This window comes from Ovis aries, chromosome 3 (genome assembly GCF_016772045.2).
Source record: "Ovis aries strain OAR_USU_Benz2616 breed Rambouillet chromosome 3, ARS-UI_Ramb_v3.0, whole genome shotgun sequence".
Classification (NCBI taxonomy): domain Eukaryota; kingdom Metazoa; phylum Chordata; class Mammalia; order Artiodactyla; family Bovidae; genus Ovis; species Ovis aries.
The window spans coordinates 210455649-210472364 of record NC_056056.1 but is presented as its reverse complement, the minus strand read 5'-3'; the positions used below and the strand labels follow the sequence as shown (position 1 = coordinate 210472364).

The window sequence follows — 16716 nt, the reverse complement described above, 5'->3', positions numbered from 1 at the left end:
GGAGGGGCGTTTGAGGGAGAATGGATACATGCATATGTATGGCTGAGTCCCTTCGCTGTTCACCTGAAACCATCACAACATTGCTCATTAATCAACTATACTCCAATACAAAATAAAATGCATTTTTAAAAAAAGAATTGAGTTCTGACTGCAATTCCTCCACAAGGGCTTCTGATTTCCCAGGAAATGAAGGCCAAGATGGACTAAAACTGCAAGTGGAGATTCTTGGGCCCAGAAAGGGAAAATTCAGACTTCTTACTGAAAATACTCAAAGGAATGGAAAAAGCCTGTCTCATTCCTCTTCTAAGATCTAAGGGTTTAATTTATTAGGGAATAAGAAGATTGAGCAGGGAGGTGGAGAGGTACCAGCCAACCATGGAACCAGAGAGGCCAATAGAAGAATCCTACTTTCTTGAAATGTTATCTGCTCACCCATCTCCTGAAATCTTGCTCATCTCTTGGAGGCTCAGCTTGACTTCCCCTCTTGGTGCAGTCTTCCTGTCTCTGTTCATAATTAAGTGTTCCCCTAACACTTTCTTTCCACCTTTTCTTACAGCACTTACTGCAGACTGCAGCGTGCTGCTGCCAAGACTCTCTCTCTCAGTACACTACAAGTTTATCTAAGGGTCAGAGCCCTACGATTTTTTTTTCCTGGAATATCGTATGTATGCAAGTTTCTATTTTTATTAAATCTAGACATAAATCACCAAAGAAGTATATAATCATTAACATGGAGAACCTCTCTGCTACTATAATTTCATGAGCCTCAAGTGCAGAGGTCCTGAGGAGGAGTAGTGATTTGGGTCACAAACACATTTATAGGGAATTATAAAGTGTGGATGATGACAGTCTTGCTATCACTGCCTGCTTGATGAGCTCTCAGTTCTAAGGAAGCTTCCTGACTTAGCTGCTGCCTAAGGGGAAAGCTTGGAGGTACCTAGCTGATCTGACCACAAATGATACTTATCAGAAGTGATTTATACCCAGGACTATTATATAATAAAGTATATGACTGGTCATTGTCCTTGGTCCCTGGGAAGGATCTCTAAATCCTTGGAATTTCCTGATAGGAAATTTGTTATTCAGGGTGGGCCCCTGGGACTAGACCTAAGTTTATGCTAATGAAGTAATTCTTTTTCTTTTTTTTTTTAAGATTTTTTAAATTGGGGTATAATTGCTTTACAATGTTGTTAGTTTCTGCTGTACAACAACATGAACCAGTTATATGTATATATATATCCCCTCCCTTTTGAGCCTTCCTCCCATCCCCAACCCACCATCCCACCCCGCTAGGTCATCACAGAGCACTAAGCTAAGCTCCCTGTATTACACAGCGTCTTCCCACTAACTATTAAAATATATTTTACACATGATGGTGTATATATGTCAAAGATACTCTCTCAATTCCTGCCCCACCCTCTCCTTCCCCCATCGTGTCCACAGTCCTTTCTCTATATCTGCATCTCTATTCCTGACCTGCAAATAAGGTCTGTACCATTTTTCTAGACTCCATACATATGCATTAATATATGATATTTGTTTTTCTCTTTCTGACTTAATTTCACTCTGTATGACAGACTCTGGGCTCATCCACATCACTACAACAGATCTAATTTTGTTCCTTTTTATGACTATTGTTCCACTGTATATATGTACCACAACTCCTTATCCATTCATTCAGGATCATGAAGGCCAATGCCAGAAAGACCAGCCACATGATTAATGAGTGGGGCTTTGACCCAAGTAAAGGCAGCCTGACCTCAGGTGGGAGAGAGGGACCGGAGACTAAGTTCAATTACATGAGCCATGATTCATTCAATGATGCCTGGATAATGGGACCCCAATAAAAACTCCGGACACTGAAGCCTGGATGAGTGGTTGGTGGTGCATGTCGATGTGCCAGGAAGCCGACATCCTGAGGACATGTAAGCGTTCTTTCCAAGATGCTCCTAGACCTTGCCGTATGTGTCTCCCATTTGCCAGTTCAGACTTGTAACCCTTTGCTGTAATAACACTGTAACTTTAGGGACAGCACATCCCAAGCACTATTAGCTGTTCTGGTGAATTATCAAAACCTAGGGGTCAGTGGTTATAGCCAGTTGGGTCTGCCCAACTGACCCAACTGGGGTCACCAGTTGGGTCTGGTGACCCAGACTGGTTGGGTCACCATCAGTGACCTGAGAGTCCCAGAGCTTGCAACAGTGTTTGAAGTGAGGGCAGTCTTGTGGGAGACTGTATCCTAATCTATGAAGTCCACATTGACCTGGGTAGATAGCATCAGACCTGCAATGCAAGACCCAAGAATCACTGGCTGGACATGAAATTTTCTCCTGCTATGTCCTCAACTTGGGAGAGATACATTCCTCTGGGATTAACCCTTCAGGGCCAGAGCCAAATAACTGCAGATTTCCCCATGTTGTCAGAATCTGAAGATGATAATCCAGCATGATTAGTGCAGTCAGGTGGCAACGGGAGTGGGACATGGGGCTGAAGATGTAAACTAGCAACAGGGACAGGCTGACCCTAGTGGAGGACTGTCTTTGTGACCAACTGCCCTTCTGCATATGGCACCAAGATACTCACCTTCCCTTGAAAAAGGCCACATAGAAGATGGGTGAGTAGGCATTGACAAACTTCAGTAAGAAAGCCTTGAGGATCAGGCGCTCTTCAAATGTCTGCTCTGTTTTTGGAACCTCTGAAAGGGAAGATCAAAGCTGATCAGACAGATTTCTCACCTCCTTAGAGTGGTCACCCTGTGACATGAGCCATTATCTGTCCATTTACTCCTCCGGAGAAGAAACCCAGAGATTCATTGCTCTGTGACATTAGAACTGACTTCCTCTGTGAGGTCCCAAGTGGTTTACCAGGTACAGAGGTCAAGAGTATATAGGATCAATACATGTCTCTTTTCACTTCCCTCTTCCGATCCATGAAAGTGACAATTTCACACTGTGCTCCTCAAAGAGAGGTCTAAGCAAGAAGAATATCCTCCCACCACCCCTGCTTCATCAAGAGGAATTCAGCTTTTACTGGCACAATTGTCACTTCTAGAAGATTTTACTAGAAGCAACATCCCTGACAAAATGGTTTGTTAACCAGTGAACAGAAGTCAAGAAGCACTGAAGGCTTGGCTTGGGCACCAGGGCATTGTTCCTCTTTCTCTCTTCCTTTGTCTCTAGCAGGAAAGCCCTCCCTGTATGTCCCTGGCACAGGCTGAGACATCTTGAGTCCATTCACTCAAATGATGGAGGCTCATCAGATAAGCAAATGAAACAAACACAGCCTGAGTCTGAGGTCTCAGGCTCAGGGGTCATAGCATCCATGAGTTCTATCAGGTCCAAGCAGGGAGTCAACCAATGTTCTCAGGAGACCCTGAGAAACACTGAGCAGAAACCTCATTGGTGCCTTCAGAAGACTCGAGACCCATGGAGCTCCATGGACAGCTGAGCAGAGAACTCAGAGGGGTCTACACAGACTGTGACAAAGAGCTTGGCAGAGAGAAGGGGATTACTGGGCCACGGTTTTCAAGGACAGAGAGAAAGCACTAACCCTACATCATGTGTGTCAGTGATGACTAGTGCCACCCCAGACTGTGCACCCTGAGGGGACTCAGGATGGAGAACACAGGGTGCTGGCCCTAGGTAGCTGAGGCGCACGTCAAAGGGATGATTTCAATGAGCCCAGACATACGTAGAAAAGCACTAGCTTCGTTAACTCGAGGATCTGCTTTTCTTTAATTAACAGTCATCTTTTGCTGTTCTGACTACCTGGTTTTTGTTGCAGAATCTCCTACCTATCCTGACTCCTCCCTCACCTCTCCAGAGCAATCTCGCAGAGCCATCTGAGAGGCCGCCTCCCGGGCTTAAGTCCTCAGAAAGTCCACCGAATCAAACATAAGTCTCAAAGTTTACACTGTACTTTTTTTTTTTCAGTCAACAAAAGGAAGCAAGGAAGGAAGAAAGGGGAGAAGGAAGGAGGAAAGGAGGGAGGGGGCATTTTCAACAGGAATTTGAGCCTTGGCTCCATAAGCTTGAAGCAATCAATTCAATAATAACTTAACCACATCTTGTCTCTCACTTTTAAGTATTTTGGGGGGAAGAAAATGAAAACCAATGTCACCTGAAAAGTGATCAGGTGATATTACTTAATGAGGTCTGAGGATCTGAAAATCTGGAAAAGTCACCTTGCAAATGTGACTAGAAGGGGATTAAGGATGAGGTCCAGAGAGGCACGTGTCTCTGATTTTCTTTTATAATCGCCTTTGAACTCTTGGTACTCAGATCTCCCAATTTGTACAGGAATTTCCTCCAAGCTCTCTGGAAGGAGAATCTGGTCCCTTCAGAGCATTTTGCTCCAACTGAAAATGAGTGGCTCCCTTCTTACATCCTAATAAATCAGGGGCCTGGTTATTATTCATTAGGATTATTTCTATAAACAGCCCATGCCTATGCTTTTAGGGCCGTGAGCCATCATAAATAATGGGCATGTCCAATAAACAATCCAAATCTGCTTGATAGTCCACTAAATCAGCCGGGGGCCCACGGCAGAGAAGCTATGAGGCCATGCTGGGTGCTCTGCTGAGGCTTCTGGAGAAGGGGAGCCCCCCCGAGGGAACACATCCCCAGAGGAGGGAGGGAGTTGGGGCCCTGGAGCTCCATGCAACTTTGGGTCTCTCTCTTTTAAAACTGAAGTACAGTGAGTTGATTTACAATGTCATGCCTATGTTAGAACGGGTCTCCTTCAACAGCCAACATGAGGAGCCTCACCTGCATGGGACAGTGAGATGGAACAGGTTTTTCAGGGTCCCATTGGGGTGGGATGATGTCTACAGGACAATTAGGGCACTTCAGAACACTGAGCACCATCCCTGAGAGGACACAGAATCCAAAGTGGTCCCCATCTGAGCCCATGAGAAAACAGCCCAGCCTTGTGTTTTATAAAACTTCAAATAAAGTGTCTTTAGACATCAACTGCTTCCCAGGTGGCTCCGTGGTAAAGAACCCATCTGCCAAGCAGGAGATGTGGGCTCCATTCTTGGGTTGGGCAGATCCCCTGGAGGAGGGCATGGCAGCCCACTCCAGTATTCTTGCCTGTAGAATCCCATGGACAGAGGAGCCTGGCAGGCTATAGCCCATGGGGTCACAAAGGTTCGGAAATGACTAAGCAACTAAACAACAAGGCGGATCGAGAGGAGTCAACATGGAGAGAGTGTGAGAAGGCAGAACTCAACCCCTCTCCACCTTCACAGGCTCCTGACACCTCACCTCCCCCAGGAAGCCACCCCAGGTTGACTGGAGACCATCTGAATTTCAGCAGCTGGAGTGGATTTTGGACAAAGGGCAGACTTTAGGACCAAGAGGGACCATGAGATAGAATTCCTGTGCAGCACCCTTACCCTTCTCCCTTTCTTTTAAGTGTTAAACCTCTGGTGCATTGTGTCATGAAAAAATATGAGTATAAATGACCCAGCTGTAAACTGCCTTGGAAAATAATTAGTATGAAAGCCCAAGTGAGTCCCAGGGGGCCAGCTCAGAATTCAAAGTCCCTGGAGCGCCATCCTCGTCACATGGAAACAGCATGACGAGCAAGGGGGTGTCGGCTGTGGAATCCGAAGTTTGGAAGAGCAACTCATCCGAACGGGGTGTCCCCAGCGATCCAGCAGATACAGGTCCATGGCAGCAACCAGACAGACTGAGGCGACTTCCAGGTGTGAATTTCAGCCACTTCCAGCCCTCACACCACTCTGGGGTGGAATGGAGGCTGAGTCAGAAAGCAAAGGTGCCGCACGCTTCCCACTTCTCCCCCAGGGCAGATCCAGCTTTTGCAAATAGCAGTGTTTCCTGACAGCCCAACCATCTGGCCTTCCCTCCATTTGTGTGTGTGCACGGGTTTATGTTTATGTTGTCGGGGGAGGGAAGGGGGGCGGCCCCAGCCTCCTGTGTGATGTTGCTGCCTTGTTTATGCCACGGGGAGGGAATCACCCTGGCAGAAGCCAGCCAGCTGGGTAACCAGGCAGCCAGTGCACTGCTTGAGGGCGAGATTATGGATGGGTGTTCCTGAGACACTCCTGGAGCTCTGGAGAGATTCCAGTATACAGGGCCCCACCTTTAGAGTCAGAGAGACAGGCCCCCAGACAAAGGGACTGGAGACCTACTGTGCACTAGCAGTCCAGCCCCAAGTGTCAGCTCCCTAGGCCACGTCTTCTCTTTTTCTGTTGGAGAATCACTGCTTTACAATGTTGTGTTAGTTTCCTTCTGCCCAAGGAAGAAAATCAGATACATGTATACAGAAATCAGAGACACAGGAGACATGGGTTCAAACGCTGGGTCGGGAAGATCCCTTGGAGGAGGAAATGGCAACCCACTCCAATATTCTTGCCTGGAGAATCCCATGGAGCCTGGCGGGCTACAGTCCATGGGTCGCAAAGAGTTGGACACGACTGAGCAAGCAACTGAGCACACACAGCATATATATATATATATCCCCTCCCTCTGGAGCCTCCCTCCCACTGTCCCCCATCGCACCCCTCTAGGTCATCCCAGAGCACCAGGCTGGACTCCCTGTGCCACACAGGTATAGTCTGAAGTCACAAACATCTGCTGTCAGGAAGACGGTGTAGCAGGCACTCTGTTAGACCTTCCATGTGTACACGTGTTTCTCTTCTTTGGTGAAACAGGCTCCACCAAGTTACCTCAACATCTCTGATGAGCCCTCTTTCTTAGAAGGCTGGGGTGGCATCACTTAGGGTGATGAGTACCCCTAACTTATAGTCACTGAGGGTCACCTCCCTCATAGAGAGCTGGGAGGAGGTATATCACCCAATCTACTGTGTTTTGAAAGTTTACAAAGACAGGCTGTACACAGCTAGGGTGGGTTTCCAGGGAGAAGGGAGTCCGGGTCTGTGTGACAGATGACAGCATGGGGGGTGGGGATACAGGTGTTATATGTCTGAAAGTAGGGCACCCCCATAGCCGTAGACCCTTGATGGAGAGGACCGGGCTTCCTTGAAGAGCCCAGTGGCCAGTCCGGGACCTGCGGTGAGGCAGGACCAGCTCAGCAGCGGTCCAGCCTTCCCTGTCTGATGGGACAGGCCAACATCCTGTAGCAACATGCTGTAGCAAGGAGACATGGGAGTGAAGGGCTGGTCACACTCCAGGGAATGTCCCTGTTTAAGCATGGATGTTGACCTGACCTGGTCTAAATGGCCAGCATCCCAGCAGGAAACAGAATTCACCCCAGAAGGTTCAGAGGAAGGGATGTTAATGAAGGCACAGTTTTGCTAGAGGTGAGGGTGAATCACGGAGAAATGGCCCCAATTCCATCTCCTCTCCCGGGTAAGCTCCTTCCACTGCTTCCCATCAGCTGAACCCAGCCCACAGTTGGGTTTGGGGCGCCCAAGATACAATCTGCTGGACCTCGGGTCACAGACCTCGGCAGAGAGGTGGGGAGAAGGGGCCTGGAGGGAAAACCTGGCCGACAGAGCATGATTACTCCCTTCCTTCTCATGGATTAAGGTGCTGGGTTCTTAGAAAACTCAAAAAGAGGGAGAGGAATGAACGGGCTTCTTGCTAAAAGGAGAAATGAGTGCTCGGGGATCAACTGGAAAAATGAAAGAGATGATGTTCATAGCTACAGCTCAAGTTTGGAAGGAATTCTTGCCAGTTATTAAAAAAAAAACTATTATAAGTAGCAGTGTTACTAATAAAAGTTCCACGTAACTGGAATGAATTGTTCTACAAACTCGGCTACAGGCATGCTCACGTCGTTTGCGTTATGAGCAGCAGCCCCCCACCACCTTTCGGCTTCCCAGACAAAATGTACAGTTCCTGCTCGCCTCATGGAGGGGGCCTCAGACAATGGCAGAATCAACTCTGGCCACATCCTTCCCGTGGCCCCCCACATGTGACGGGCAGGAGGCCACCCAGGGAGTCAGGAGATGGTGGCAGGGCAGGAAGACAACCCAGCAGACCTGACTCTCGGGCCAGATTTCAAATTACCAGCACTGTAGTCTCCCTGCCATGAAGGCCTAGGTCCCAGCCCAGCCCACATGCGGCCACACGCATCCACACACATCCACATGCCTCCACATGTATCCACATGTACCCACCTGCATCCTCACATACCCACATGTATCCACGTGTCCACATGCATCCACATGCATCCACATCCACACACATCTACACGTGTCCACACGCATCCAGACATATCCAGACACATCCACCACATCTACATGTAACCACATGCATCCACACACATCCACACCCACCCACATACATGTATCTACATGTGTCCACATGCATCCACACACCAACACACATCCACATGTATCCACATGCATCCACACACGTCCGCAAGTATCCACACACATATATACACATCCACATGTATCCACATGTACCCACATGTCCACACACATCCACATGTATTCCCGTGTACCCACAGGCATATATACACATCCACAGGCATCCACACATGTCCTTGTTCCAAAAGCCCACTCCTGCGCAGACTCCAGCTATGGGGAAGCTGGTTCCCCTTGCACAGGTGCCCAGAACCCATACAGCAGCCCTCCACCCTGTGCTCTGAAAACACACGTTGTCCACATCTGATGGGAAATTAGATCCACTCCTGTAAACCCAAAACATTCCTCTTTAAAGAACCTGTGCGGTCCAGGCGGCCTGTGGTACTGAGGTTCCCCCGCCTCTTCCTTTCCTCCTGATTGCCTCTCCTTAGCGGTCAGATACAGCCTGTGCGGAGGATGGCTTAGAGCCGGACGCACATTTCTAGACTCAGGACTTCCTGGTGGGACTTCAATTCTTCAAAGAAAAAAAATCTTTCATTTAAAAAGCAAGTGGGACCCCAAAGTTGGTGAACCTGCAGAGGTCTGCTCCTGCCTGCAGGCCTGCATGGAGCGAGGGGCTTGCTCCCACTGTCTCCTCCCTAATCCCCAGAGACCGGCCCTCTCCTGCACCCCCAACCATGCCTTGCAACTAGCCATCCTCATGGGTGGGTGCGTTGATTTTAAAATCTTCTGGAACCTCTGGTGCATTTTATTCTCCTTTCCCTGCACTTTTAGAATTTCCCGAGGCAAAAGGACAGCTATGTATTACTGGACAGTGGACTGCTACAGTCTCAGCAAGGACACAGAAGCCTCACTGCTCAGTCAGAGGCCCCTGGGCCTGTGGGAGGGTCAAGACCACCGCGCCCTCAGGGCTGTTCTGAGGATTCAATATACTAACATATATAACGTGCTTAAAGCAGAGCTCAGCACAGGGTGTGTGTGTATGTGTGTGTGTGCATGTGTCCATACACACATGCCACTACTAACCATGGGCCTTGGTGAAGTTTCTAAACCTCTTCAGACTCCTCATAAATAAAATGAAGGAAACACCCAAGGGCTATTGTGAAAATTGGATGAAACGCTGTATGTACAATGCCTGCCAGGAACACAACGAATGTCAGGAAATCAAATCCTTTCTTCACCTCTCCCTCCTTCCGTCACATCCCTGCCCCCAGGTTAGCGATGCTCCGGAGCAGGGTACCAGTGCTATTTAAACAAGTCACAAACGCAGCCTCTTCCTAAGAACCAGAGGCTTTGATCTGACACCATAATTGTGTGTCAGGGACACACAGTGAGCCCGACCCTGTAACTAGGAGAGGCCTGGTGAAGTGTAAGGAGGAATCTGTAGCCCCACACACAATGCAGAACTAGGCAGAGGTTTGGAAGGGAGAAGAAGAGGAGGAGAGAGAGGAGGAGGGATGGAGGAGGAGGAGGAGAAAGAGGAGAAGGAGCTGGAGGAGCTGGACTTAGGGAACCACGTTGATGAAGACGAGCTGATGGCAGCTGGATCACTCAGCCATGAAGCTGAGTGACCTCCTCACTCAGCCTCGAGCTAGAGGTCGTCCCCACAACAAGAGGATGAGCGGGGGCCCCTTCCAGGCCAAGCCAGATCCAGGCCCATGTAGGTCACAACAAGACCCTGGGCATCCTGCTCCACAACGGGCAGACTCAGAAGCTTGCCATCTAGGGCACAGTGCGCCCCATACCCTGACCCATGGAGGAAGCTGCCGTGGTCTGAATGTCTGTGTTCCCCTAAATTTACAAGTTGAAATCCTAACCCCCAGAGGTGATGGTATGAGGAGGTGGGGACCCTGGGAGGTGCTTAGGTCATGAGGATGGAGCCCTCAGGAATGGGATTGTAAAACTGGAAGCATTAATTGCTCAGTCATGTCCACCTCTTTGAGACCCCATAGACTGTAGCCCACCAAGTTCCTCTGTCCATGGGAATCTCCAGGCAAGGATACTGGGGTGGGTTGCCATACCCTCCTCCAGGGGATCTTCCTAACCCAGGGATTGAACCCTCGTCTCCTGCATTGCAGGCAGATTCTTTACCGCTGAGCCACCAAGCAATGGGATGAGTGCCCTTATAAAAGACCCCGTGGTGCTCCCAGCGCCTTCCATCACTTGAGGACACAGCAAGGAGGTAGTCATCAGCAGCCTGGAAGAGGCCCTTCACCAGGAGCCATCTACACTGGTGCCCTTGTCCTGGACTCCAGAACCCTGAGGCATGAGTTTCTGTTGTTTGTCAACCATCCAGTCCACGGCATTTTGTCATAGCAGCCAGAACAGACTGAGACAGAAGCTGTCCTTGAGCTGATCTTCCCGGTGACCCCAGACTGAGACAGAAGCTGTCCTTGAGCTGATCTTCCTGGTGACCCCAGGGTCTTGCCTCAGACCGTGACCTCCCAAGATGCCAAGCCCCCTCCTGGTCCTGCCCCGTTCCTGCTTCCTCCCTCCTCCAGGAACTGGATCCTGTCCCTGTGACACCCTGTGACCCCTCCAGGAAGGAACACATCACTGGGGACTAAGACAGTCCTTGCCCCGCCTGTTCACTGAGACTCACAAACGTCAGGGACTGATGCTTGCTGAACCAGGCCACACACGTAGCACAGTGTGCCTTGGCTGACAAGGTCTCAAAGCATCTCTGTTTCCCTAGCAACCCCGCCCCCCAACTGCGGGCTTCTGCTCAGTCCTTGAACCACCAGGACCTCGTCGCCTCCAGATGATGGTGTGTCTTGCGCCCAAGCCCACGACTGCTGTTATCCTGGTTACCAGGTAGACAATCTCTGTCTTTATCTATCACTGTGGAGCCCATCCATCACACTCAAGGCAGTTAACAAATTCTGTCTTTTGTCATAAATATTTGTGGCAAGATAGACCTCAGCTAGGCCTAGACCGGGGCCTGTCCAGGGACCTCCCAGGGAATGGGTCTTCCATCGCCCAGCTTTGCAAGAAACACTCAAGAACTCTTGCGGTTGTTTACCCCAGCTGTTTGCACCTGGTGAGCAAAGCAGATGGTCACCACCTCCTCATGCACCAGGAGACCAGGGGCGGGATGCCAGACGGGCATTAAACCCAGCGTGAGAAGGCAGGGGAGACTCTGAGCTTGGCAGGACCCTCATTCCATCAGGTGCCTTATCCTCAGTTTCAGGTTCCTTGCAAGCCTGGGGGCTCTGAAACCACACCTCTGCCGGCAGGTGGGCCAGCCACCCTGCTCTGTGTGAGTGTCTCGTTAGTGTGTGAACTCTGCCCATAAGAACAGCTCTTGTCTTTGGATCTCTCTGTCACATCTTCCAGTCACTCCTGCATCATGGCAAGTCTGCATTTTCCTGGTTCATCCCTATCTCTCTCTTTTTAAGTTGGCTGCATGAGGCCTTAGGTGGGACACATGGGACCTTCAGCTGTCGCATGCAGGATCTTAGGTGCAGCATGGGGGGATCTAGTTCCCTGACCAGGGATCCAACCCAGGCCCCCTGCATTGGGAGTGTGGAGTCGTAGCCACTGGACCACCAGGGAAGTCTCTGGCTCATTTTCACATTTCCTCAAATCCTTTGGTCAGCAGGCAGGGTTGAAACCACGAATGCATAAAAGCTTGCTTTAGCCTCTCCTGTGGCCTACAGAATGCCTTGCCTGATGGTACTCCTTGAAAAAAAAAAATCTGAACGCATGAGTGGAAAGAGAGGTGTATTTCACCCATAAATGCACTGACAAGCATGGGCTAAGATCTACCAGGCAGCAGGCCTGGGGAGGAGAGAACTGAGATGTCAGGCGGAAGGGCAGTTCTCCAGGGCTGTGTGACCTGGCTGGAGTGAGTGGCAGAGACCTTTCTTGGTCATGGAATGTCCACGAGCTTCCACACGTTTCCAGCCTCTTCCTGATCAGGCCGCTTCTAGCCAGCATACTGAGGGCAGAGATGATGAACAGTCCACCACTATGACAGCCTCCACATGACCTTCCAGCACTCTCTATCCCTAACAGGTGCCCACATGGCCTCCACTGGTCTCGGTCCCCAGTGACTGTGTAAAGCAGAGACCCTGCCCTGCCATGCTGCATGAGTGAGAACCAATACACACCCTTGTAGTGTGCAACTGAGATTCTATGACAATGCCTCATCAGGTCTAATGCAGGCTTCCCAGGTGGCGCCAGTGGTAAAGAACCCACCTGCCAATGCAGGAGACATAAGAGATGTGGGTTCAATCCCTGGGTGGGGAAGATCCCCTGGAGAAGGGCATGGCAACCCACCCCAGTATTCTTGCCTGGAGAACCCCATGGACAGAGGAGCCCGGTGGGCTACAGTCCATTGGGTCGCAAAGAGTCGACATGACTGAAGCGACTTAGCACGCTGGCACTGTCTATACTGGGGAAGACGGGGATGATGGCAGAGGGGACGGGACAGATTTCCCATGAGTGGAGCATACAAGGGGGCACTCCTGGCATTTCCCCGCTTAAGGGGAGTGTGATTAGCTAAGTCCCTGCCTTGTCTCTCTACTCACTCCTTCCTTCTCCCCGCCCACTGCTGCCTGCCAGGGGACGTCACTGTCTGGAACCTGGAATAGGAAGCCTGTTCATTTCTGCAAAGCTGCTTTCTCTGGTGTAGCCTTTTTCAGCTTTAAAGGTGAAACTTGGCTTTTGTCTACATCTGTCTTTGCCTTATTTCTCAGCAGGTTCAGTAATCAGGCCAGGAGGATGGTACATTTTACAAGATGCCCCTTGTGTGTATGCTCAATTGTGTCTAACTCTTTGCAACCCCATGGACTGTAGCCTACCAGGCTCCTCTGTCCATGTAATATTCCAGGCAAGAATACTGGAGCGGGTTGCCATCTCTTACTCCAAGGGATCTTCCCACTCCAGGGATCCAACCCAAAGTCCCACATTGGCAGGCAGGTTCTTCACCACCACACCACCTGGTAACCCGCCCCCCTGCCCCCTTGCTGCCTTGAACTTCAGCAAATACTTTTCCATCATCAGTAGAGTTCTCAACTTAACATCCAAAGTCCTCCACCAAAATATCTGGGCTCAGCCAACTCTCCGGGCCTGGTGGGACACCACGCTCTGCCTTGGACATGCCAGAACTTGGAGCACCACCACGTGGGCTCCCCTTAGCATCCTGGACACACCTCCTGTTCTCTTCCATCTGCTGAGCTTTGCCCCTTCAACTCTCTCACATTTAAGTCCCCCAATTCTACCCGTCGTACAAGCCCAGCCCATGCGCTACTTCCTGTCGAATCTCCCCTTCCTTGCTGGATTTCTTATCCTGTTTCCTCTGCCAGGGACCTTCCTCTCCTCCTTCCCCTGCACATGCCTGTCTAATGTCTATGTCCACTGATCTCCAAGCTTTCCAACTGGACGCTCCCACGTGGAGTCTCCCCTGAGCCCCCAGAGACATGGAAGGCTCATCCTAAGCATTTCCATGGAATCACCAGCAAATACACTAATGTGGAATTCGCTGCCTACTTTTCTTAAGAAACATATGAAGGAACCCGTATAATACTTCTGTGTAAACACATACCTGCCCAAAGACAGCAGAACAGCCAGACGGTAAATTGCCTACATCCCACACAGAAACCAAATTCATTGCCCACCAGGAGAACAAGCCACGCCAGAGAAGGCGCTGAAAGAGTCACTGCCATCAGTGAAACCTTTCTGAAATTCTCTGCACCCCCAGGAAAGGCTCCCTTGAAGAGGGGGTTATCCGGTCAAGTGTCCACTTCCAAACTTGATAGCACATTAAAAACATCCCTTCACGAATTCCACTCCCCTGAGGTTACTGAGAGGCTGAGACCGCTGGTCCCTGGACTCAGTGAGGGAAAGCGATGCCTCCAGGCCACCCAGGATAAAGACAGTGAGGAGAGGGTCTCAGCTCCCTGCAGCCGCCTCCCCGCCCCGTCCCATCTAAGAAGCACAAGTGCCGGAAAGTGGTGCTCAATCAACAGCAGCTTGTGGCTCGAATGACACTTCTGAACGCTGAGGCCACTGCATTTTTCTCACTGGCTGGGAGCTTGGGAAGCCCGATACACCCCTTTGAAGTCTGCTCAGAGCCTGGGGAATGCATGGATTTGTGGGGGCCTCTGACAATATGGGGGCAGATAAGACCCTCTTGGGCTCAAGTATCAAGAGACTTTCCCAACTTTCTAAATGTTGCTGGGAAAATAAGGAGAACAAGAACTCTGCCTTTTTTTTTTTTTTTTTTTTTTTAGCAGGAAGTGTTGAAGCCCTTTTGCTTCTAGGTTAGGCTAAAAAGAACAGCCTGCTCAGTGGCTAAGTTGTGTCCAACTCTTTGTGACCACATGGACTGTAACCTGCCAGGCTCCTCTGTCTATGGGATTATCCCAGGCAAGAATATTGGAGTGGGCTGCCTTTTCCTTCTCCAGAGGAGCTTCCCGACACAGGGATGGAACCCACATCTCCTGCACTGGCAGGTGGGTTCTTTACCACTGAGCCACCAGGGAAGCAGAAAGAACAGACCCCAGGACTGCTCTTAGGGGGATACAGAGGCCATCAACTTGGGCCGGGGGACTACTGATGGAGAATATTCCAGGAAGGATTCCTGCCTGGGCAGAGACCCTCCAAGGACACACCCTGCACCTTCTCATTTCTCCACTTCAAGGGCTCTGGACTTCCTTTGTTTTATGTTGGGTCACTGCCACCAGAAACCCTGCACGCACTGAACTGACCACACCCTAGGGAGTCCCAGGGGAGCGTGGGAGGCAGCGACTCCCTACCGATTTTGGTGAGCCACTTGGCCACGGCACCGTAGATCTCGTCCAGAATGAGGATGACCACCAGGTTGATGATGACCGCCGTGGCTGTCACCGTCACCCGGACGTTGGAGCGTGTGGCCTTGTTGAGAGAAAGAGCAGCTGCAGTAGTGATGCGATAGACGATGACCCCAAAGACGATGGAGAAGGTCAAGGCGATCTGTTAGGGAAAACAGGGAGAGTCACGGGTCAGTGGACAGCCGCTGCCCACCGGCGGCTAGACTCTGTGCCACATCGGGTAGTGCTAACCCGGGGAACGACAAGGCACTGCCAACCCCAGACACTCATGCAAATTCCTGCACGGGGGCATTTTCCAGGAGAATGTCTCTCCCTGCTATTAGATTCCAAATGGCCTATAACACACAAGCACACACACGCAGAGTAAGGTTACCAGTGGGGGGCTGGGCAATACAGGGGTGGGGAGAAGAGTTATTATGCAATTCTGTTAAATCACATGTGTGAAACTTCTGGAAATTGTAAAGCATCATAGAATTTAAAATTTCCTCAATTACAAGAAATTGTAAAATTTGTTTGTTGTTTAGTCTCTAAGTCATGTCCAACTCCTTGTGACCCCATGGACTGCAGCACGCCAGGCTCCTCTGTCCATACCAGAGTAGAGATTCCCTGATAGCTCAGTTGGTAAAGAACCCGCCTGCAATGCAGGAGACTCTGGTTCAATTCCTGGGTTGGGAAGATCCACTGGAGAAGGGAAAGGCTACCCTCCAGTATTCTGGCCTGGAGAATTCCATGGACTGTGTATCCATGGGGTCACAAAGAGTCAGACACAACTTAGAGACTTTCACTTCACTTCTTCAATACTAGAGTGGGTTGTTATTTCCTTTTCCAGGGGATCTTCCTGACCCAGGGGTCAAACCCACGTCTCCTATTTGGCAGGAAGTTTCTTTATCATTGAGAAGTCTTATAAATAAAAGCTAATCTATAACAATGTAAAAAAAGAAAAGAAGACAAACCCTGAATGCATGGTGTAGGACACAGGTGTTGTGATTCCTTTCATTGGGAAGCTTGCACTCTACTATGGGGGTGAGTTCAACCATAGTAAATACTAAATAATAATTAGTGATGGAGTTGTATCAAATGAACAGTGTAGCTGTGAACACGACTGACAGTACAAAGGAGCTAGGGAAGAGTTTGTGGAAGAAGGGGATATAAAGTGCATCTTTAGAGACTTCCCTGGTGATCCAGTGGTTAAGAATCTGCCTTGCAATGGAGGGGACTCCAGTTTGATCCCAGCAAACTAAGATGCCGCATGGCAAGGGGCAACCAGGCCTGAGTGCTGCAACTACTAAGACACGCTTTGTTTATTTTAGTCACTCAGTTGTGCCCGACTCTTTTCCATGGACTGTAGCCCGCCGGGCTCCTCTGTCTATGAAATTTCACAGGCAAGAATACTGCAGCAGGTTGCCATTTCCTTCTCCAGGGGATCTTCCCGACCCAGGGACTGAACCCACATCTTCTGCACTGGCAGGCAGATTCTTTACCACTGAGCCACCAGGGGGCCACTGGAGCTGTGAAGACCAGGAGCCGCAACTAGACAGTCCGTGCATAACAACAAAGAATCCGCGTGATGCTATGGAGATCCTGTGTGCCTCGAGTGAGCCC

General features: G+C 50.0%; 1 protein-coding gene across 1 annotated transcript in view; it reads right to left on the bottom strand.

Annotated features, from left to right (window-relative positions):
• ANO2 (anoctamin 2) overlaps positions 1 to 16716 on the bottom strand; it is a 342394-nt gene that overhangs the window by 55111 nt on the left and 270567 nt on the right. Inside the window, exons 16-17 of the mRNA XM_042247625.1 lie at positions 15061 to 15256; positions 2584 to 2695 (exon numbers count right to left, since the gene is read on the bottom strand). Of these exons, the coding sequence (XP_042103559.1) occupies positions 2584 to 2695; positions 15061 to 15256 (308 nt within the window). The remainder of the gene's footprint in view (positions 1 to 2583; positions 2696 to 15060; positions 15257 to 16716) is intronic.